We start from the raw sequence: 24,601 nt of genomic DNA, 5'->3' as shown, positions 1-24,601 counted from the left end.
AGAAGGAGGCCAGCTGGTCCATCGAGTCTGCACTGACCACAATCCCACCCAAGCCCTATTCCCGTAACCCTTCATATTTACCCGAGCTAGTCTCCCTGACACTAAGGGACAATTTAGCATGTCCAATCAACCTAACCTGCACATCTTTGGACTGTGGGAGGAAACCGGAGCACCTGGAAGAAACTCACGCAGACACGAGGAGAATGTGCAAACTCCACACAAACAGTGACCCAAGGCTGGAATTGGACCTAGGTCCCTGGCGCTGAGGTAGCAATGCTAACCACTGTGCCACCGTGCCGCCCTATGAGCAGCAAAGTTTTGTGTGAGCTCAAGTTTATGGAGGGTGGAAGATGAAAGGCTGTCTAGATGAGCACTGGGATAGTTTCGGAAGGATAGCTGGTGCCCGTGTCAAAGATTATTTTGACAGTCACTGATTCTGTGTGTGGTTGTAATGCAGAAAGTTGGCACTGAGATATCACCCGGATAATAATCCAGATAACCCCGAAGCAGCCCAGCGATTCCAGGAAATAAACAGAGCCAAAGACATACTGTCTGACGAAAAGAAGAAGCAAGTTTATGATTCGTATGGTTCAGCCGGGCTGCAAATGTTTGAGAAGGATGGGGATAACTTCCTGGCCTCACAGAATAACTGCTGCATGAAGGTGAGCTATGTTGCTGGTGTTCTGTTGCCAACACTGGTTGGACACATTCTTGGAGCTTTTGTCACTTCCAATCATCCTATCACTGGTCATCAAGTGGCCTCCTCCTTTGCTGTATCATACTATGATTTAATGTTTGAAAATGAGTGCCCTTATACAAATTACTGATCAAAATATTAGTATTTATAGCACAGGTAGATGTTAACAGATTTAAGTATCTGGTAATAATCTTTATTGACAACAATAAACACAGCAACACTGGCAGCAAAAACTGCAAGTTCACTGGAGAATCCACAAATGTTATCAGTTCTGAATTTGAGTTTGATCAAAACTCAAATTAATTCTGATTTCTCTTCCCTTGCATCCAATCTTTCATTTCCTTTCCTCAATCTCATTATCTTTCAGCATTCCTTACTCTACTTTCATTCTCGTACCAATAACTTCAGGTTTACACATCCCGATTGATCTGTCATTCAAACTTTATAAGAAGTTTAACAACACCAGGTTAAAGTCCAACAGGTTTATTTGGTAGCAAAAGCCACACAAGCTTTCGGAGCTGCAAGCCCCTTCTTCAGGTGAGTGGGAATTCTGTTCACAAACAGAGCATATAAAGACACAGACTCAATTTACATGAATAATGGTTGGAATGCGAATACTTACAACGAATCAAGTCTTTAAGAAACAAAACAATGTGAGTGGAGAGAGCATCAAGACAGGCTAAAAAGATGTGTATTGTCTCCAGACAAGACAGCCAGTGAAACTCTGTGGGGGTTACAGATAGTGTGACATGAACCCAATATCCCGGTTGAGGCCGTCCTCGTGTGTGCGGAACTTGGCTATCAGTTTCTGCTCAGCGACTCTGCGCCGTCCTGTGTCGCGAAGGCCGCCTTGGAGAACACTTACCCGAATATCAGAGGCCGAATGCCCGTGACCGCTGAAGTGCTCCCCAACAGGAAGAGAACAGTCTTGCCTGGTGATTGTCGAGCGGTGTTCATTCATCCATTGTCGCAGCGTCTGCATAGCTACCATTGACTACCATTCAAACTTTAGGCAGCAGACAGTTACAGAAATTCACGAACAATCAATTGCCTCTGTCATTATTTCTCTAATACTCTGCACCATTTGGCTTTGCATGCAAACACCCATTTCTGATCAATACAACTCCTTCCTACCACCATCATCTAACCATCAAAAAAAGAGGCTCAAATCCCCTGCAGGCATTGTGAAATCAAAAGAAAAATAGCCTTCAAGGTATCACGTGGTTTACACATCCACTAAGGCCTCTAACCACTCAAAGACCTATTGTATCAAAGAAATGGTCAAATTGCAATGAGATCAGCTACAGTTGATAGGCTACTGGATAGTTAAAGATGTTAATACAAAAGGGGAAGGCGATGACCTATTGGTATTATTGCTAGACTATTAATCTAGAAACTCAGCTAATGTTCTGTGTACCTGGGTTCGAATCCTGCCACGGCAGCTGGTGGAAATTGAATTTAATAAAAACTATAACTGGAATTAAGAATCTACTGATGACCATGAACCCATTGTCAGTTGTCAGAAAAACCCATTTGGTTCACTAATGTCCTTTTGGGAAGGAAATCTGCCATCCTTACCTGGTCTGGCTTACTTGTGACTCCAAAGCCACAACAATGTGGTTGACTCTGAACTGCCATTGGGCAATTAGGGATGGACAATAAATACTGGCCAGCCAGTGATGCCCATGTCCTATGAATGAATTAACAAAATGTAATCAATTGCAGTACCAGCCAAATAACCACTTGCTCATAAAATGGTATACTGAAAGATATGTCTGGTCCAAAACTGGCACTGCGTTTGGTGGCCTTATTATTGGGATACAGGACCACGTGTTCAAGAAGGAGAACAAAGCAATGCCTGGTCTCAGTTCCTATGGAATTTTCTTTCTGTAATTGTGCATTGAATTGCTTTTGCTTGTCTTGCAGCTTTGTGCCCGTTTCTGTACGATCATCACTTGCTGCTTCAGTTGTTGTTCCTGCTGTGGCAAGTGTTTGCCAAAGGTTGATCCTAATGATTGGAATCCCAACATTGCTGCAGGTGAGGAACACACAGTGATGGAGGCGCATGCTAAAGATTTGTTTGAAAATGCTAACTCCTGTGTCCATCCATCTGACTTTCACCCTGCCTTCCTAAAGGTGTTGATTCTCACCGGAATATGGAGCATAGCTACAGGGGAGGCCATTCTGCCCCTCAGACCTGATCCACATTGCATTAGTTCGCAGCTGATCTGTATCATAATACTGTTGTTTACCCACCAGGGATCCGTATCGCTTACCCAACAAAATTCCATCAGTCTCCAACTTTGAAACTCCCATTGTCCATCCAGCACTTCCAGCCTTTAGGGGAGAGAGTTCCAGATTTCCACTAACATTTGTGTGAAGAACTGCTTCCTGACTTCACCCCTGAACGGCCAAATTCAGCTGAGCCTGACCTGGTCCCTGCCCATTCTCCAAAAACCTGTTCTTTCCAGCAGCTGACCAGGACATGACTAATTAGAAACCTGGCTGACCTTATACTTCCCTTGTCCACAGGCTGATGATGAGGTGAACCGCAGTTTATGCATTCCTAGATGACAGTCTTTGGATTAGGGTATTAGAGGGCCACATTTTGTTGGGAGAGTCAGAGTGTTGTATAATGGGTTAATAGAATAGATATTGGCACAGTGGTTAGCACTGTTGCGTCACAGCACCAGGGACCCAAGTTCAATTCCGGCCTTGGGTCACTGTGTGTGTGGAGTTTGCACATTCTCCCCATGTCTGTGTGGGTTTCCTCTGGGTGCTCCAGTTTCCTCCCACATGCCAAAGATGAGCAGATTAGGTGGATTGGCCATACTAAATTGACCCAGGGGATTAGCAGGGTAAATATGTGGGGTTACGGGAATAGAGCCTGGGTGGGGTTGTGGTCGGTGCAGAATCAATGGGCTGAAACTTAACAGCTATGAATACTTTTCCGACACAAGAACCCCTATTAACATGCACCCCTTGTTTTAGGCTTAAAAATGCTCATGTGATGCTGGATCTTGCAGCTTTGCAACACCTGCTGTGACTTAACCCTTTGGATGGAGAATTGAAACTCTGACCTCCCTGGCCTATAGCTCCCAGCACACCTCGAAGTAGAGATTCGAGTGCAGACTCAAATGGCCTCCTTCTGCACTGTAGGGATTCTATGATTCTATGATATGCTGATGAGTGCTGTGGATGATGAATCAAATGGCTATTTTTGCTCTCTAATGTTATTGGGTTTCAAAGACTTCCCCGATTGAGATGGGCTAACATGGTGTAAAACAAAGATTGAAACACCAACCTTCTGGACTTCGTGCTACACAGTTGGTGTAGTCATTTTTAATAGATATGGAAATGGGTCAGTCAATTTGTATAATAATGTGATAATAATGATGCAGCCTGAGTTTAATGTCTCATAGGAAAGCTGCCACCACTGACAGTCCTGCACTCACTCCCCTTAACCTGCATACGGAGTGTTAGCTTGGATTATGTTCTCAAGGCTTTGGGATGGTTTTCAATGTGTTATAATCCAGGGCAGAAACTCCAAGCTGTTTTATGGAGTCAGCCTAGACCTTAAGTTTTGCACTTTGAACTTTAGCACCAGTATGCACTTTCCACTCCAGGTATAATTCAAGTGACCCACTAGGGAGCTTTTATCAAACAACGTTTATTTAAGAATCCAGTTACCATATAATAAGACAATTAGCAATATCTTTTCCCAATTACTAACAAGGAAAAAACTACATAATATTATATAAGCCTTAACAGCTATGAATACTTTTCCAACACAAGAACCCCTACAAATATGCACCCCAGTTCTAGGCTTAAGTATGCTCACATGATGCTGGATCTTGCAGCTTTACAACACCTGCTATGATTTAGTCAGATACTCTGACCTCCCCGTCCTATAGCTTCCAGCACACCTTGAAGAAGAGATAGAGCCACTACTGGCCTCTAGCTTTTATGATGTGGAGATGCCGGTGTTGGACTGGGGTAAACATAGTAAGGGAGAACTCCCACCCACCTGACGAAGGAACAGCCTGTTCCGAAAGCTAGTGGCTTTTGCTACCAAATAAACCTGTTGGACTTTAACCTGGTGTTGTTAGACTTCTTACTGTCTCTAGCTTTTAGCCAGCAAACGCTTCAAGAGGCGGAAGCACCCCTTGCTTCTAGTTACTGGCCAACCAGCCACCAAGAGCTAAATTTCCAATACCAAGGAGAGACCCAGAAACACACTGCTTGCAGTCTGGAACAGCTTCTAACTAGCCAAACTGAAAGTGAATCCTTGGATTCGGCTCGAAGGGCCAAATGGCCTATTTCTGCTTCTAGTTTCTATGATTCCTCTGTGAAGGAACAACCTGACCATAATCAGTCTTCCCCCAACAATTCAAAAGGGTCGTAGAACTCCAGGACATTGCATTAGGCCCAGATTAAAAATAAACAAAAAGGCTTTCTATCTGCCTTCAACAGACATCACGGCAACAATACTAAAAAAACAGGCCTGCTTAAAAAACCTGCAGAGAAACATGATTAAAATACATTCTTTAAAGGCACAATGGCATCACAAATGCACAACCTGATGCATCAGAGACCAAAGTAGTTCCCGCAGAACGCAATTCTTACTATTTTAATGCCTTTACATTTAATGTTACATTTATTTTCTGTTTCAGGTGCTTCAAACCCTATCCTGCATCAGCCAGGCACCAGGGAAACCAGTCCATTAAACCGGGAGTATGATCAGAACTACAGCACAATGAATTAGGGAGAATTCAGATATTTGTTTTCAGTGGAGATCATGGCCCAATTCAATCCTCCTAAAACTTGGTAGAACCTCTGAAACAAGTCAACATTTTCCATCATCTAGCATTCGATAAAGATATCTTAAGGGCCTAAAGCACACAAGGCCATTTCGTCCATGAAGCTCATTCCTTCCACAGACCATGCATAATCCATTCTACCTTGGGCTATGATCAACCACAGATGCAATTTCTGTTGGGCTGCGAGGCGTGTCTGTCCATCCCAAGTTCTTTCTGTGACAGATTCCTCCATTGAATCTCTCAATCCAAGAATTGCCTGTGATGGTCTCCCCTCTACCTTTCTGTGTGTCCACTTCTGTGCTAAAGCTAGATCAGACCCCAGCCCCCAACACCCTTGCACTTCACCCCTGAGCACCACTTCCACCCCCGCTCCCTAACCCCCAATTGCAAAATCATCTTCCTTTCTCTGCAGACAATCCAAAGCTTTATTAATGCTTGGTCATGATCTGTCCATTGCGCTAGGAGCTCAGGAACTATCCTTTCCCCCACTTGAATCTGTGTGACCGCGTCCATCTGTCATGTTTTAATTTTCAGCACATTCTGCTTTGTCTCCCTATTTCATTAATTATTTTTCTAAATTGCAAATGAAAAAGTAGGGAAAAAAAGTTTCTATCCCAGTAGACCTTACACCTCATTCTTCCCTGGAGTAACAAACTAGGAGCCTATTTCAGGAATAAGGAACCTGTGGAAAATTGCTCCTCAGTTCTCTCAGGGAATCAAGCAAATGTCGAGGAATCTCCTTCAACATGAAGGGATAATAGATACACCCTTCCTCCAAAATATTATATAGAATTACGTTGAATCTAAAGCACAGAATCAGGCCATTTTACTCAACTGCTCTATGCCAGTGTTTATACTCCACACAGATCTCCTCCCACTCGAATTGACTCTCTCCACCCTCCCCATCCAACTATTTACTTTTCCCTCATTAAGCTTTCCACTAAATACGTCAATGGTCTCTGTTTCAACCACTTTATGTGACAGGGAGTTCCAGATTCTCACCACTCTCTGCATAACGAAGGGTGATAATATAAAATTATTGTCCACTGAATCAACAATGGATTTTAAGGAATAAAGTACGGTCCACAAACTACCATTGGCTCAGTCCCACTTTTCTCAGCAGTGGCAGAGTCACTGCAGGGTCATGACCCTCACCGCCTCACCTTCAGTCAATCAATCTCCAACTCCATCCCTGTCTCATGAGTGGCAGATTTAAAGAAACAGTTCTGTACAGGATTGGAGAACAGTAAGAAGTCTCACAACACCAGGTTAAAGTCCAACATGTTTATTTGGTTGCACGAGCTTTCGGAGCGCTGCTCCTTCATCAGGTGAGTCGCCTGATGAAGGAGCAGTGCTCCAAAAGATCATGCTACCAAATACCAGATGTTGTGAGACTTCTTACTGTGCCCACCCCAGTCCCATATCGGTATCTCCACATCAGGATTGGAGAAGGTCATGTCCATCCATCAGAATGGTCCCAAAGGTCACACACTTCCAACTGTGTCTTATCTCTCCTTCCCTTCAATGCCGTGTGCCAAAAATGTGCCCACTACCCCTTTGGAACTTGTAACATTCCCCATTTGCACTGCTCCCCCCAAACACCACCTCCAACCCAACCCTTCCCTCAGTCTCTGCTCCGAGATCAGTCTGCTCTGCCTCCAGTTATCAGGGTGTAACACTCAGAATAAATGGGGTTTTTTTGCATTATAGAATTGTGGACATTATTTAAACTTTAAAACAGAAAACCATTAAGATATTTAAGGAATGTGGGTAAATAATTATTTAAATAATGAAATCTTGCTTGTACACCTGGTAACCATGGAGGCATTTGGCACCAATTCTGGTGACTGGGGTTTTAGTACGTCAATGTTGCCCTGAACAGGATCCAATGAATAAAATTGCCACGTAAAATTGTGAAAAGACAATTTCACAGCCTGAGAATTAAATCTAAATTTGAGTTGCCTCTGCAGCTAAGGGCATAGCTCACAGTTGATTTTGGCAGGTCTGCAAAAAGAAGTTTTTAAAAATGTAATGCATTTATATTTCACCTTTCACATCTGCTAGGTGATAGAAAGAACCTTTATTACACTGACAAATCTAATAGCAAATGAACAAGATCCTACAGACAGCAAGTGTGATAAATGGTCATGCTGTTTTTGGTGAGATAAATATCAGCCAGGATGTTGGTGAGAATTCCCCCGCTGTTCCTCAAAAAGTGCCACGTGAATTTTTGCTTTCACCTGAGATATCAGACAGGGTCTCAATGTAGCTTTGTGTTTGTAAGACACCACCTCTGACAGTGTAGCACCTCCTCAGTATTGAACATGGAGTGTCAACCTGAATTGTGTCCTCCAATCGATTCATATAACAAAAGGATGTTTACAGCACAGAAAGAGGCCACTTGGCCCATCGTGTCTGTGCCATTGAAAGATTAGCCACCCAACCTAATCCCACTTTCCGGCATTTGGTCTTTAGCCCTGCAGGTTAAGGTACTTCGGGTGTATATCCAGACATCATTTGAATGAATTTGTATCTCTACTACCAGAGAATGTAGTTGGGGCCAAAACATTGTGGGTGTGATCTTACCTGCCGTTCATGCCACGGTCTCGCTGCAGAGAGGTCGGAGAATTTGGAGGATGATTTTGACAGAACCATTATACAGAGGAAATATATTTTCCCAAGCTAATGAAGAAAGGGAAGTGGAAACAATGTGGCCCAACTAGCCGCCCATCATCCCATGATCATGGGGAAAGGATTCAGGGATCATGTTTGAAATCTCTGACCCGTGCTTAAAACCTTGTAAACCAATTCCTCGCAGCTCAGGGAATTTTAGTCTAATGACAAGTTTAAGAGATATTTGAACTATCTGCGCCAGTCATGAAATTAGAGTTGATAGCTCTACCATCTGTGTTGCAGCATTTATTTCAACCTAATGTTCTTGGCTGACTAAATCACTTGTAGACCAATTCGCTCCCTTGGTCACTTGTGGGCAGCTATTTCCCTTACTTCATCATCCTGGGGTAAATGTTACAGTTTCACATCTCCTGTTCTGTAGGGAATGAGTCCATTTCTCATTTCACCACATCCCCATTTCCCCCCAGTACATGCATTGTGTGCACTAATTCATTAAAATATATTAAAGGAATGCATACCATTAATGCTGTAATTACTATTGCCTCTTTCTGTTAACTGTATAAAGTAATAAGTTTACAAATATCAAATAGCTGTGGCCCAATGGGTAACAGTTTTGAATCAGAAGTATGTGGGTTAAAGTCCTACTCTCGAAACCATGGGCGGGATTTGCCAGCCGCCCTCGACCCAAAACCGGAAAATACCACCCGAGGTCAACGGACCTTTCCATGGTCTGCCCCTCGCCTGCTCCGATTCCCGTGGCGCGCAGAATGGGAAAATTCATCCCTATGGGTCACAGACAGTGACCCAAGCCGGGGATCGAACCTGTGAGGCAGCAGTGCTAACCACTGTGCCACCGTGCCGCCCACTTGTGCCACCGTGCCATCCACCTGTGCCACTGTGCGCCCACAATGTTTATTAGTAGGGTTTCAAGTAAAAGAAACCAATGTTTTTAACTTGGTTTAACCATTCTTTTAATCAGAATTTGTGATTAAGATTTGCGGAAGCAATTCAACCCAGGGAAGCAACGATGGTTTAAATGAAATATAGAAAGCAGGTGTAACAGCTGCAGGATTGGTTTTTCCATTACAGAGGTCTTGGTCTGTAACATGTAAAAATATGGAATGTTTAGGAAATGAGGTGAATGTCATAAAATAAGTTGAAACCAATAAACTGACATGTTTACTTTGATGTCAAGGCAGAACTCAGAAGGAATTTTACATACACAGAAAAACTCCTGGGAATATGAAGATAAGAGATTGATATGTTTTTAAAAAAATGCTAATTCAGTTATCTTAGGAGATTTGAAATTGATTTTGATTGGTAAGGTCAGTTTGCTTCTTTTGAAATACAGAGAAACCAGAAGACAGGTGAAATCTATATGTGGGCGGCACAGTAGCACAGTGGTTAGCACTGCTGCCTCACAGCAACAGGTACCCAGGTTCAATTCCGGCCTTGGGTGACTATCTGTGTGGAGTTTGCACATTCTCCGGTTGACTGCGTGGGTTTTCTCCGGGTGTTCTGGTTTCTTCCCACAGTTCAAAGATGTATAGGTTAGGTGGATTGGCTATGCTAAATTGCCCCTTTAGTGTCTTGAGAAATGTAGGTTAGAATAATTAGCCATGGTAAATGTGTGGGGTTACAGGGATAGGGCAAGGGTGAGGGCCTGTGTGGGGCAAGGGAGAGGGCGTGTGTAATATACTCTGTCAGAGAGTGGTGCAGACTTGATGGGCCGAATGGCCTCCTTCTGCATCATAGGGATTCTATATATGCATTGTCAGATAAATTCTGGCTTTGATTCTCTAAGCAACAGTGTGAAATAAGATCATGCAATATCCAGAGAAATCAAAAGTTACTGAAGGAATTTAAACATATATTCAAAGGAATCTCATTGGACAATTGCAGTGGAGACTGGAATTTGATAGGACAGTAAGATCTTGTCAATGAACCATCCTGTCCAGCTGGAGAAGAAAGGGATTAAAGATCATTGCAAAAGGTGATTCAATGCTTAAGCTAAAGCAGTTTGGTTAGCTAATGAATAATATGATTGGCTGAAAGTTAACCACTTGTTAGGTAAACATGTGTATGATTTCTTGAAATGCATTTGTGACTGACGGATGTATTGTTAATGTGTATATGGCTAATGGGTGTATTGTATTGTTCAATCTAAAAAAGGCATTGGTGAACTTTGTAAATTATCTTGTTATTTCTCATGTCTGAACAGTAGAGTAGCCTGTCACGGTTAGAAGGCTACATCTTACACAAGCGATATGGATCAAAGCTGAATGAAAGCGGATACTGGAATCTGTAACCAAAAGAGAAAATGCTGGAAAACCTCAGCAGTTCTGGCAGCATCTGTAAGGAGAGAAAAGAGCTGACGTTTCGAGTCCAGGTGACCCTTTGCCAAAGCATCTTTGACAAAGGGCCACCTGGACTCGAAACGTCAGCTCTTTTCTCTCCTTACAGATGCTGCCAGACCTGCTGAGGTTTTCCAGCATTTTCTCCTTTGGATCAAAGCTGAGGTATGTATTGGCCATAATCTAAAGGAATAGTGCACTGCGGTCCTTTTACCTGAAGAGGCAGATAGAGCTTCCATATAATATTTCACCTGAAAGAAGACTCCTCTGAAAGGCAGCACTCTCAGCATGAGAAGCGTCAACCTAGATTTTGTGTTTGACGCTCCAAGTTGGAACTTGAACCCGCAACCTTTTGAACTGAAGACAGTTGTGTCACCCACTGAACCATAACTGACACCTCCATGCTTTGGGTTAATTGTTAGATGTAAGCTACGCAAACTCAGTGAAGCAGTGTGTAAAAGACACAGCTTTTAGTTCATCAGAGACACAGACTGATGATTCAAAACTGTTGTCAAGAGGATTATACACAAGCAATTGAAAATCCCTCACTGAATTGTAGCACCCAGAACTATTAGGCTAACTTTTCACGGAAGCTCATTGCGATGCTGCCATGTCTGAATTGTGTCTCAGCATTTATTGTCCGGCTCATGTAGAATTGCTGGTGGAGTGGGGCAACCAGTGAATGTGGAACTGATCCCCACTGGGGGTCCCCGAAACCAGGACTGTGCTTTCTTCCATTCTAAATCAGAAAGACTTGCATTTCTATAGCATCTTTCGTGAAGCATTTCACAGAAAATTAAGTTTTTTTTTGCATAGTTCTGTTGCAATTCAGGAAACACAAAAGCCAATTTGCACACATCAAACTCCCCCAAACAGAATGGGTGGACTTTCCCCAAAATTTCACTGAGTGCTGGATCAGGCGAGAAAAACTGCATGAAACTTGCTGGCTTCACAGACACTTTATCTTGCCTGATTAAACAGCACTCTCTGCAGGTGAGGGTCACACAGCTGGCTATGGGTGGCAGGGCCTAAACACACTGGCAGATTTGGGATTCTGAGATCATTTCTAAAGGGTGCCCCATCCCAAAGTTACATATAAGGATCCCACAAACCCCCCCCCCCTCCCCCCCCTCCCCACGGAGATTGGGATCCCCCTCCAAGCATCAGGGCACCCCCCTCAACCACAACGCCAACATTGGGGCACCGCCCCCCCATCAGGGGGCACTGCCAGGGTGCCAGGCGGGCAACGCCTAGCCTTGTCCATCAACCCCTGGGGCCTCCAGGTACCTCTTGCTTTTGAGAGGGGTGGCACAGTGGTTAGGACTGCTGCCTCACAGGGAGCAGGATTCGATTCCTGGCTTGGGTCACTGCCTGTGTGGAGTTTGCACATTCTCCCCGTGTCTGCACGGGTTTCCTCTGGATGCTCCGGCTTCTTCCCATAGACCAAAGATGTGCAGGTTAGGTGCATTGGCCATGCTAAATTGCCCCTTAGTGTCAGGGGCACTAGCTAGGATAAATGCATGGGGTTACCGGGATAGGGCTTGGGCAGAATTGTGGGTCGATGCAGACATGATGGGCCAAATGGCCTCCTTTTGCACTGTAGGAATTCTATGAAAACCAGTGTGTTTCGCACTGGTGTGACATCATGCTGCTGGGGGCCGGGAGGGGGGGGAGGTTGGAGGATACATTGTGAGCAGGTAATGCAGTGTCAAGCCCTAAACTATACTGAAATTTATTCTAATTAATGGAAATCAGGTTCACTCCCTCACTGGATGCAAGCCCGACCACTTCACCAGCAGGGAGCGGGGAAGATCTCAAACCGGGATCTCGCTGGTGCAAAAACCCATTTTGACCCTCTTGTGAGATTTAGTGGTCATCACGGAATTTGCACCCGCAATGAACAGGGCCGTTAGATCTCGCCCAATGTGATTTTGACCAGGCAAATTGTTTCAGTGATATTGGTTAAACAATGGCCAGAAGTCTCCTGCTTTTCTTCAAATTAGTAGCATCAACTCTTCCATGTCCACCTGAGAGGGCAGACGGAGCCTTGGTTAAACATCTGATCAGAAAAACAGCACCTTTAACAGTGCAGTATTCCCTCAGCCTAGGTTATGTGCTCAAGTTTCGCGAGTGCAACTTGACTTCTGACTCAGAGGTAAGAATGTTACTGACTGAACCATGGGTGACACCCAGAGAGAAAAATGAAAATGATAGAACTCTCAGCAGAATCATTAACTGGGTATGAAGTGTCACACGTGTGGTGCGATACTCAAAACTGGTGCGCAGCGTCACAAAAACATACAGCTCTTAGATTTGTGGCTCCATCTTTTTCAATCAAGGGAGTGCTACAGCTGTTACAGTAACAGTCGAATTGGCTTTTAAAATACATGAGGCCATCGAAGAGCTAGTCGAGACTCATCCCTTTAAATGGAGTTGCCTGCTTATAGCAACAATCTTTGAGAGTGCAAAGCTTCTGACCTAGATTGACATTTAGCCAAGGGGGAGTGTGTATGATTGGAGCAGATGGCTCTTGAAGACATGGTTTTAAAAAGCCCCTAAGCTCTTGCAAGCTTCCTGTTCCCCCTCCCCTCCCCCCCCCCCCCCCCATCCCATCCCACCCCCCCTCCCACCACATTAGAGTGACAGTCGACACATGAGCAGCAGTGGACAAGATCACACTGTTTCCATTTATGTTTCTCCCGATTATGCAGCCTGTTTAAAAACAGCCTGAGTGAGCAGTTGGACAACCAAAGTCAAGGACCAGAAAAATAAAACAGGCTGATTGCTGTCCGTTTAACATGGTTCTCCAGCTGGTTAACGGCCACTCCAATCGAATTGTTTCACACGCAAACCCATGCCTGGGCCTAAGGCCATCACTTTCTATCCTGAAAAGTGTCAAGTCTACCTCAAATTATCCTGGAAGGGCAAAGACATTTGAAAAATTTGAACAACAAGTGAAACTAATTGTTTCATGCTGCAATAGTAACAGCAGTGGTATTCTCCACTAATAAGATGCTGCTGTCAAGCCAAAAAGACGTTCTTCCCATCATACAACTGAGTATCAAGTAAAGTTTATTTATTAGTCACAAGTGGGCTTACATTAACACTGCAATGAAGTTACAGTGGAAATCCCCGAGTCGCCACACTCCGGCGTCTGTTCGGGCACTCTGAGGGATAATTTCAGCATGGCTAATGCACCTAACCAGCATGTCTTTCAGACTGTGGGAGGAAACCGGAGCACCCAGAGGAAACCCACGCAAACACGGGGAGAACGTGCAGACTCTGCACAGACTGTGACCCAAGCTGGGAATCAACCTGGGTCCCTAGCGCTCTGAGGCAGCAGTGCTAACCACTGTGCCATCATGCCGCCCCTATCGTGGTATGTGAATTTCAGTGTCAGTGTGATGCTAGGCATGTAGATCCAAAAAAATGACGCATTAAATCAAACTGCACATCTCTTCCATTGTTCGCAAGGCCAAGATGCAGACTGTACCTAACCAGTCCATGCTTGCAAAACTCAGGACACAGTGTCCAACATTAGTTGTGGTTCCGCCATTGGACAACATTTGTTAAATAATCCACAATGTGCTAAACATTTCACTGACAACCAATTTAAGGTTCACAATGTTGCACATTTGTGTGTACTAGAAGCTACATTTATTAATACACTAGGCCCTGTTCTTTGCAGACAGAAAGAACACATATGCACATTGCGTCTGTTTCAGCAAAACAAAATAAGTGATAGCCATTCATTGGTTCATTCCTCAGGACAATGCCTTGACCAGAGTCAAGCTGGTTTATTTTTTCAAAGCATGCTTGGCAGTTAACTGTCAATCATTAATAACTAGTGCATTCTCTCTGACAACACTCTACCAATCAGAGTCCAGTTGTCAACCAATCTGTACTCTCTTCTCATACAGTATAAAGTTCTTGTTTCCCCTGACATTGGTATTCTTGTGATTGTCCTGATGAGTGCAAAACAAAAAACTTTGACAAGATATCTTTTTTATACTCATACGCCATCCTTTGGATGTGGTGCAGAGTCTCAGAAAACTTCAGCTGCAACATCAGCCAGATGATACAATTTAAACTCCAGAGGGTATAGGACCAATTTACTCAGTTTCTCATCTTAGGAAAACCTACTCATCCTGGGGATGAGTAGTCATGATGTGGAGATGCCGGCGTTGGACTGGGGTAAACACAGTAAGAAGTCTAACAACACCAGGTTAAAGTCCAACAGGTTTATTTGGTAGCAAAAGCCACTAGCTTTCGGAACAGGCTGTCCCTTCGTCAGGTGGGTGGGAGTTCTGATCACAAACAGGGCACAAAGACACAAACTCAAGTTACATGAATAATGATTGGAATGTGAGTCTTTACAGCTAATCAAGCCTTAAGGGTACAGACAATGTGAGTGGAGGGAGCATTAAGCACAGGTTAAAGAGATGTGTATTGTCTCCAGACAGGACAGCTAGTGAGATTTTGCACATCCAGGCAGGTTGTGGGGGTTACAGATAGTGTGACATGAACCCAATATCCCGGTTGAGGGATATACCTGCCTGGATGTGCAAAATCTCACGAGCTGTCCTGTCTGGAGACAATACACATCTCTTTAACCTATGCTTAATGCTCCCTCCACTCACATTGTCTGTACCCTTAAGACTTGATTAGCTGTAAAGACTCACATTCCAATCATTATTCATGTAAATTGAGTTTGTGTCTTTGTGTTTGTGATCAGAACTCCCACCCACCTGACGAAGGGACAGCCTGTTCCGAAAGCTAGTGGCTTTTGCTACCAAATAAACCTGTTGGACTTTAACCTGGTGTTGTTAGACTTCTTACTGATGAGTAGTCATGTCATGGAGTGGTTTAAGATGATTTATTAAAGACTGTATGGGGAATTTTCCTGTCCTGTCTGCCACAGAAATTGTAGTGGGCGGTGGCAGACCATGTAAAAGTCCATTGACCTCAGCAGGATTTTGGGGTGAGCCTTGGCTCAGTGGGCAGCCCTCTAACCCACAAGTCAGAAAGTCATTGGGTCAACTCCCTTTTTAGAGAATGAAGCACATAATCTGGACCTGCCAGTCTCAGTGCAGTACTGAGAGAGTGTTGCATTGTCGGAGGTGCTGTCTTTCAGCTGAGATGGTGAAAGAGTTAATAATCACACAAGTTTAAAAATCACATAAACTGCAAGCTGAATCTCAGTCACACAGGAAAAACTATGTGCAAATAACAGGTCTTGCTTAAAGCAGACCCAGATAAGGGTCAAGGACCATTTAATTGAACGATGTACAGCTGCAGCTCATGTTTGCCCACTGGAACCAGGGACAATGGAAACGGAGGTTGATGCACCATTGGTCAGAGATATAGCTATCATTGCTTGATGATCTCACATGCAGAAGTTATAATTGGATGCTATACCCTTATGTATGCATGATGTAACCTTAATCAATAACTGTGAGTGGATAGAGATAACTTCTATGCCTTAATTGGTAGATGCAAATTACTTGTAATCGAATTTGAAACTATAACTGCTTGTGTATTTCTGAATTATGTACTCTGACTGGCCTTGATGACTTAAGTCGGACTCCCATAGCTTTAGAGTGGGATTTTCCAGCAATGCTCACCCCAAAATCCTGCCCAAGGTCAATGGACTTTTACATGGTCTGCCACCACCTGCTACAATTTCTGTGGCAAGCGGGACAGGAAAATTCCCTTCATAGTCTTTAATAAATCATCTTAAACCACTCCATGACATGACTACTCATCGCCAGGATGAGTGGGTTTTCCTATGATGAGAAATGGAGTAAATTGGTCCTATACTCTCTGGAGTTTAGAAAAATAAGAGATGATCTCACTGAAATGCACAAGATTCTGAAGGATCTTGACAGGGTAGACACTGAGAGGTTATTTCTCCTAGTGGATGGGGGCACAGACCCTGGATAAGGGGTCAATCAATTAAAAATGAGATGAGAAATATTGTCATTCAAAGGTGATAGAGTCATAAAATACAGAAGAGGCCCTTCGGCCCATCAAATATGCACTGACAAGACTACACTAATCCCACATTCCAGCACTTGGCCTTTCGCCTTTAATGTTATGACATTTCAAGTGCTCATTCATGTACTTTTTTTAGGGTTGTGAGGTTTCTCAGGCAGTGCATTCCAGACACCTATCACCCTCTGGGTGAAAGAATAGTTCCTCAAATCACCTCTAAACCTCCTGCCCCTCACCTTAAAATTTTGCCCCCTCATTATTTCCCCTTCAAATAAGGGGAACAGCTGCTTCCTATCCACCCTGTCCATACCCCTCCTAATCTTATACACCTAGACTGAGTTGGGAATGTTTGGATTCTCTACTCCGAAAGGATGTGAATGCTCTAACATTGGCTAAATTGAAGGATGGGATAGATAGATTTTTGGTCTCTCAGGGAATCAAGGCATATGGGAAGTGCGTGGGAAAGTAGAGTTAAAGCCAAAGATCAGCAATGATCATATTGAAAGTTAAACCAGGTTTGATGGGCTCTGTGGCCTACTCTGGCTTCTATTTCTTATCATAGAATCCCTACAGTGCAGAAGGAGGCCATTCAGCCCAGCTGTACAGACTCTCCAACAGAGCATCTTACCCAGGCCCACCAACCTCCCTCAGCTCCAACCCCGTAACCCCATGCATTTACCCCACCAAATCCCCTAGCCTACACATCATTGGACACTAAGGCGGCAATTTAGCATAGCCAATCCACCTAACCTGTACATCTTGGGCCACTAAGGGGCAATTTAGCATGGCCAATCCACCTAATCTTTGGACTGTGGGAGGAAACTGGAACATCCGAAGGAAACCCATACCGACACAGGGAGAACGTGCAAACTCCACACAGACAGTACCTGAGACTGGAATTGAACCTGGGTCCCTGGCGCTGTGAGGCAGCACTGCTAACCACTGTTCTTACATTGGTGACATCACACTGAGAGAAGAATATCCATTGGAAAAGGATTCATAAAGCACTCAGGAATGTCTCAAAGCAACTCAAACACAACAAATTAATTAATGTATAATGACTGTTGTTTTGTACACCAAAATGTCAGCCATTTTACCTATAGCAAGGTCTCACAAACAAGAACAAGATGAATCAGTTTTTCATTGAGAGAGGAATCACAGTTAGGGCACCAGGGGAAGTAATATCATACCACTTGACCAAAAAGCCTGGAGCTCAGTTTAATATCTGATCTGAAGGACAACATCTCTGGAAATGTAGCAGTCCCTCAGTGTGGCACTGGAATGTAAAGTTATGTCATGTCCTCAGTCCATGGTATGGGGCTCAAAGTTAACCTTCCAACTGAAAGATGAGTGTATAATTGACTGAACCAACCTGGGACAAGCTGTCGGATTGCATGTACCTGTTGTTGCAAAAGGGTTCAGATTATCATTGAGATCACAGCCTGGTCCCCAATGGCTGGATGGGTAAATGCATCCTCTGCTGCGTTATGGTGCCATATAGACCAGGAAATCTTTGCTCCAATTATCCATTTTTGTTAAATGAATCAACTGGTATGAGAGTCTTTGTGGCAGTTCCTCAATTGGCCTCAACACCATTGGAGTGAACAGGAAATGATCAGCTTGGATACCAGTCAGTGACCAATGCAAGTGCACAGTTGTGGATGTTGGAGAAGGATAGGATATGAGGATGGATTGTAACTATTGAGATGGATAGCATGACTTAGCTCAATATGAAGGCACTTGTCAGATGCAATTTTCACCACGGGGCAGGGAGGTGGTGGCTGGCGGATAATCAAATTGGACATCCCCAGCGGCAAGTCGGGGGTTGTCATGGTGGGTAAGTATTGAAGTGGGCTAGTTAGAAGTCCTGCCTTGATTCTTTGAAACTTTGGCCCATTTTTATTAAAGGCTGTTAGGTACTCTAGCCCTCAACTCTCACTCCCCATGCCACCTCATACCACTCACCCAGCATCCGCTATGGGCAGACCTCTGGAGCCATGTGGGGATGAAAGTCAAAATAAACTTCAAACAATCTAATTGAGCTCTTACATGTATACATGGAAGTCTTGTGGCACAACAGGTATCATCTCTGTCTCTTGAGCCAGAAACTGAAGTTTTGAATCCTACCTCAGGACTTGATGGTCAAAGAAGGCACATTCATAATGTGGCCAAACAGGTTCAATGGCAATCTACAAATCGTTCCAACACACACCAACAACAGGCAGTGAGAGTGGCAGAGATTCCTGGTCAGCCATATGATATAAAAATCTTGGAACCTCTACCATCACTATCCATAGCTCCAGACTGCAACCCACATGTAAATGTGCACGATGTCACAGAAACATGGACTTCTTGAGTGAATGGTAACACATCATCACCACCACTAATACACACCTGATACAGGAAAAACTTTCAGTCATGCAACCACATCAAAGGTTTTAAATCCCTTTAAGGGTCAATGTGTTATAAAAACAAACTACTCTTCACGAACCATTATCAAAGAGAGCTAATTAGTTAATCGTCATCTAAAACTGTCAATCAAAATGTGAACTCAGGTCCCCACTAAGTTAAGCATTATCAGAGCTTTAAAAACTTAACCAAACATTCATAATGGGCTCAGCTATAAAAACAACCCTTGGGAATATCAACAGCGATATTATTGAAACTGCAGGAACATAAGGTAAGTTTTTTGAAGTTGCACCAAATGGCCTGTCAATTAATGAGCTCCAGCAGTGTATGACTTCTCTTACTCTAACTGACAGATACAACCTAGTTTTTTTTCATTTTAAATGGCTGGAAATTTAAATAAATCCAAGCCATGATACTTAAGCAGACCTCATCTGTCCTTCAAGTGCATTTACCTCCCCTCCATTGAAGAGGGAAGTTATTAATCAGCTAATAAGGTTATAGACATAATACATAAGGCACTGACAGTACTACCAGTAAAGAGTTAAATGATTCTTGAAACAAAGTTAATAAGCTAATGAGACAGATGGTCCACACATGTATAAATGCATTCAGAGAATCAAACAAGTCATTATGATTTTAAGCTATTACTGATATTTTAAAATGTATTTTAAGTATTGTATGAATCAGTGTTCACTTCAGCCAAGAGCAGGTTGCTGTAAGGATGATGGTAAATGTGAAGAGTTCAGAGCCAAAGGCCTGGGAATCCTAGCAGTTTACAGAATTCATATCAGAAAGTTTCTGGTGATGGAACATACTTTGCAACTTTATGAATAGGGACATTCATTGCCCAGACATAGAATAGATGCGTACCTGGACGCAGGATCACATGTCTATTCAACTTGGCAGTGAGCTGGTGGGAATGTTCACTTTGACCTCTATGATGAGCGTCTATAGTTACTTAGCAACAGGGAAGTGAGTTCAGCCAAGATGGGAGTTAGTGTCCGGGTTGAATGGACAAATGAAATATCATTATGCTAAATGGTAGGATGTAACTGGCTGAGGAATACGTCAGGAACTATTATTGATGTATGTTTACTGAGTGTAATTGATTTTAAACTAATATGAGGCAGGAATGATCAATAGGAAAATCTATAATTGATCTGTTTTTGATTGGAGACAGTAGAATCATCAGAGATGTTCTGCTGCTCTATTCCAGAACTGCTTAGCCCTTTTTGTGATCACTGAGCAGCTGCTTGTTGTGTTTTTGTTTTAAATAAATGTTACGTCTTTATGCAGAGATACTTGCCTCATGAGTTTTACATTGTTCAAATTGAAACATAATTGGCCATCTCAAATTACCCTACAACATCCATAAACTTGCAACTCTAATACTGTGGATTAAGGCCCTTGGAAATACAAAAATGGGTTCTGTTTGAACTTAGCTTTAATTTCAAATGGTTCTGCTGAGTTCAGGTTTCCCTTCTTTGTGAATCACGTACACCTGCTATTAATGGGGGCCAGGCTTTCAGAGATGTCCGATCGCTGGAAAATCTGATTCATGCTGTCTCTTCATGGTTAATATTCATCATGTCGGTACAAAGATGACAATAGCCATTTGAGAGGGTTCCCAATGCAATGCTGCAATTTAAAAAGTTCTTCCTTGTTTCAAGCAATCCAAGCCTATTTCTGTAACTTCCTGCAAGATTTCTGTGTTCCCAAAAATCTAGCATCCCTGATTTTATTTTCTTAATGAATTTACAGAGGAGACTCAAGAGTCAACCACATCACCATGGATCCCAAGTCATGCCCTGGGTCTCTTAATTACTAGTTCAGTGACAATACCTCGACGCCACCACCTCCCCTTAATTCTACCACAATTATTGTTTTTAGTTGCTTAAGCCTCAATCTCTGGAATTCCCTCCTTCCAAACATCCTTATCTCAATACTTCTTTTCCCACCTTTAAGACTTAAAACTTGAAGTAGAAACAGAAGATTCTGGAGATATTCAGGTCAAGCAGCATCTGTGGAGGGAGAAAAACAGAATTAATGGCCAGGATTTTCCGTTCTTGCCAAAAGCCAATGGACTTTTGGCTGCCTCGATGCTTTCTGCCATAGGTGAGACCAGACAGTCTTGGCCATTGTTTCAAATGGATGAACTTTCATCAGAACAGGTTTCTCCTACCTACCTGTTAGGCCAAAGTTATGGTCACCTGTCCAAGTATCTCTTTTAGAAGGCTCAGTGTCAAATTTTGTGTGATAATGTTTCTGGAGAGCACCTTGGGATATTTTTACTATGTTACACGAGCTATATAAATGCAAGTTGTTTGCACTTGTCAGAGGCTGTAGAGCCACAGTCTCAATATAAGGCAGCACTTTCAAGGAGCTAAAGGGGGAAAATGGGAACAGGGAGAAAAAATAAAACAGTACAAATTGCTGCGTTAAGTAGAGGATTTGCGTTGGGTCTGCCCTAAAGAAAACTCAAATTTCACGGGAATGAATACAGTAAAATATCATTGTTCTTATTAGTGTCTGGGGCTGTAACGAGGTACGGCAGCGGTATGGCAGATTTGGTGTCTTGTTTTAATCTGCCCTCCCTTCGTCAACCTCTTCTTCGAACCAGGGCATTTGGATGTTTTAAATAGCGCAAACACAAACAGAGACAGCACAAAATAACAGGTGCTCCGATAGCAACCAGAGGCAAACAGTGAAACAACAGGACCCAACGCAGAATGAGGTCAACAGCACTTCACGTCAGTCCCCACTGTCACAGGTTCTGGAGACTTTCTACTGAGGCACAGAATGGGACTCAGATTAAAGAGATGCAGCTATTTCTACCCTAGTTTACACTGGCAACAGCAACTTATATTTATATAAGTGCCTTTAATGTATTTCCCGGAAGCATTTTCAAACTTCAAAGTTTGATATCGGGTCACGTGAGGAAATATTAGGACATAGCTCCGCACAGTCCTTATGGAGACAAGTCCCACCTTAACACTGAGAAGACCACCCATCATATTTTGTGGCACAACAGCCATGTTAAATGGGATAATTTCAGAACAGATCCGGCTGATCCAAACATGAGTTGCTATGGATCATCAGTAACAGCAAAATTGTATTCAACCACAATGTGTAGCCTCATAATAAGGTAAATTGCCACACTACCAGAAGGACCGTGGAAGCTTTGGAGAGAGTGGTTCACCAGGATGTTGCCTGGTCTCGAGGGCATTGACTATGAGGAAAGGTTGAATAAACTAGGATTGTTTCCATTGGAAATACAGAGGCTGAGGGGGAGACCTGATAGAGATCTACAAAATTATGAGAGGCATAGACAGGGTGGACAGTCAGAGGCTTTTTCCCAGGGTGAAATTGTCAATTACAAGGGGGCACAGGTTCAAGGTGAGAGGGGGAAAGTTTAAAGGAGATGTGCGGGGGAGGTTTTTCACTCAGAGGATGGTGGGTGCCTGGAATATGATGTCAGAGGAGGTGGTGGAAACAGGCACATTAGCAACATTTAAGAGGCATCTGGATGGGTACATGAATAGGGAGCGAATAGAGAGATATGGATCGAGGAAGAGCAGAAGATTTGTTTTCGTTTAGCTAGAGCATCACGATCGGCACGGGATTGGAGGGTCGAAGGGCCTGTTCCTATGCTGTACTTTTCTTTGTTCTTTGTTCTTTAAATCCATCATTCTATTGTTACTATCAAGTAAGGATCAACAATGGTTCATTGAAGACTGCAGGTGGGCACGCCAGGAACAACACCAGGTATATCTATGAGGTGTCAACACGGTGAAACTACAATACAGGATTACTTGCATGCCAAACAACATGCATGGATGTGATGGCCAGAGCTAAGCGATCCTATGCAGTACGACCTCATCCAGTTATGAATGGTGTGGACATTTAAACTAACTCACGGAGGAAGCTCCACAGTCAACCCCATCCTCATTGGTGGGGATGCCCAGTATATCTGTGCAAAAGACAAGGCTGACGCAACTAACTTTCAACCAGAAGTGCCGAGTGGATGATTCATCTCAGCCTCCTCTTGATTTCCCCCATGTCACAGACACCAGAATTGTCAATGCAATTCAGTCCATGTGATATCAAGAAATGGCTGAAGCTACTGTATACAGCAAAGGTTACAAGCGCTGACAACATCCTGGCAGTAGTACTTGTGCCCCAGAACTAGTCACATTCTAAACTAAGCTGTTCAAATACATCTACAACACTGGCATTTACCCAACAATGTGGAAAGTTGCCCAGGTATGACCTGGCCACAAAAGGCAGGACAAATCCAACCCGGCCATCGGTTTGTTCTCAAATGTCAATAAAGTGATTGAATGTGTCATCGACAATGTTATAAAGTGGCAATTACTCAGCAATAAACTGCTCACCAACACTCACTTTGGGTTCCACTCAGGCCACTGGGATCCTTACCTCATTGGTCCAAGCATGGACAAAAGAGCTGAACTCAAGAGGTGAATTGAGTGTCAGTGCCCTTGACATCAAGGCAGCATTTGGGGTTAATGGTTAATAGTTCACAGATTCCCAGGCTGCATGTGTTTACTGGGGCCAAGGGGAGCCAGTGTTTCATGTGTATGCGGAGTGTCAGCCGTCTCACTTCAGCCCCACGCTCCTGATCGTTGGTCGCCTGGTGTGGAGGGGGGCAGGAAGGGAGGAGGACCTGCTTGTAAGCCTACTCCTGGACTTGGCCAAGGTGTCCATCAAAAGATCGATGGTGATCGAGGTGGTCACCTGACCTGACTGAATACCCCTCTACTGTAGTTATGTTGATAGCCAGGTGGCCCTGGAAAGAGGGCATGTGGTGTCCACCTGTACACTTGAGGCTTTCGCAACTGGTGGGCAACTTTGGAGCTGGGGTACTTCATTACCCTCTAGAATGATATTTTAGTCAAGTTTCATTTCACCTTTTTGTTTTAGTTACAATGCCCCGCCAGGGGCTGTTCCCCCTCTCATTTACTGATTTTTGTTTAACTTATTGATTTTTGTTTTACTGAAAGAGTATAAATAGGGGATAGCTGGGACACTGGGTTGTGTGGGAGGAAAGCTGTGAGACTGAACAAGTCAATAAACTCCCTCAATAAAGAAAAGCTCTGTGTCTTGGTTTCTGTTTCACCAACCAACATGGAATCTACTAACAATGGGGATAATCATTGTCCAGAAATTTAACTTGCTTAGCCATATAAATACTGTGTCTCCAAGAGCAGTCAGAGGCTGCAGCGAATAACTCATCCCCTGACTCCCCAAAGCCTGTCCACCATTTATGTGGTTCCAACAACACTCAAGAAGCCCAACACAATGAAGGACAAAGCAACCTGCTTGATCTGCATCCCATTCAGCACCTTAAATACACTGATGCAGAGTGGCAGCAATGTGTACCTGTACAAGATGCACTGCAGCAACTCACCAAGGTACCTTCAACAGCACCTTCCAAACCCACAACCTCTACCACACAGAAGGATAAGGGCTGCAGATGCACGGGAATATTACCATATTGGGAGGCGATGGCCTAGTGGTATTGTCGCTAGACTATTAATTCAGAAACTCAGCTAATATTCTGGGGTCCAATGTTCGAATTCCGCCACGGCAGATGGTGGAATTTGAATTCAATTTTTAAAAATCTGGAATTAAGAATCTATTGATGACCATGAAAGCATTGTTGATTGTCGGAA

The 24,601-nt window shown here is 43.6% G+C and overlaps 1 protein-coding gene and 1 long non-coding RNA gene across 5 annotated transcripts in view; one reads left to right on the top strand and one right to left on the bottom strand.

Moving 5' to 3' along the window:
* LOC144509331 (dnaJ homolog subfamily C member 5-like) overlaps window positions 1-10,313 on the top strand; it is a 34,896-nt gene extending 24,583 nt beyond the window's left edge. For all 4 annotated transcript variants that reach the window (XM_078238004.1, XM_078238002.1, XM_078238003.1 and 1 more), the window contains 3 exons: window positions 458-662; window positions 2,624-2,735; window positions 5,371-10,313. In XM_078238004.1, coding sequence (XP_078094130.1) covers window positions 458-662; window positions 2,624-2,735; window positions 5,371-5,462 — 409 coding nt within the window. In that variant the 3' untranslated portion in view covers window positions 5,463-10,313. The remainder of the gene's footprint in view (window positions 1-457; window positions 663-2,623; window positions 2,736-5,370) is intronic.
* The window catches only part of LOC144509334 (uncharacterized), a 135,817-nt gene that overhangs the window by 97,734 nt on the left and 13,482 nt on the right, over window positions 1-24,601 (bottom strand). The window lies entirely within an intron of this gene.

This window comes from Mustelus asterias, chromosome 21, assembly GCF_964213995.1.
Source record: "Mustelus asterias chromosome 21, sMusAst1.hap1.1, whole genome shotgun sequence".
Classification (NCBI taxonomy): domain Eukaryota; kingdom Metazoa; phylum Chordata; class Chondrichthyes; order Carcharhiniformes; family Triakidae; genus Mustelus; species Mustelus asterias.
This window is presented reverse-complemented; position numbering and strand designations above follow the sequence as displayed.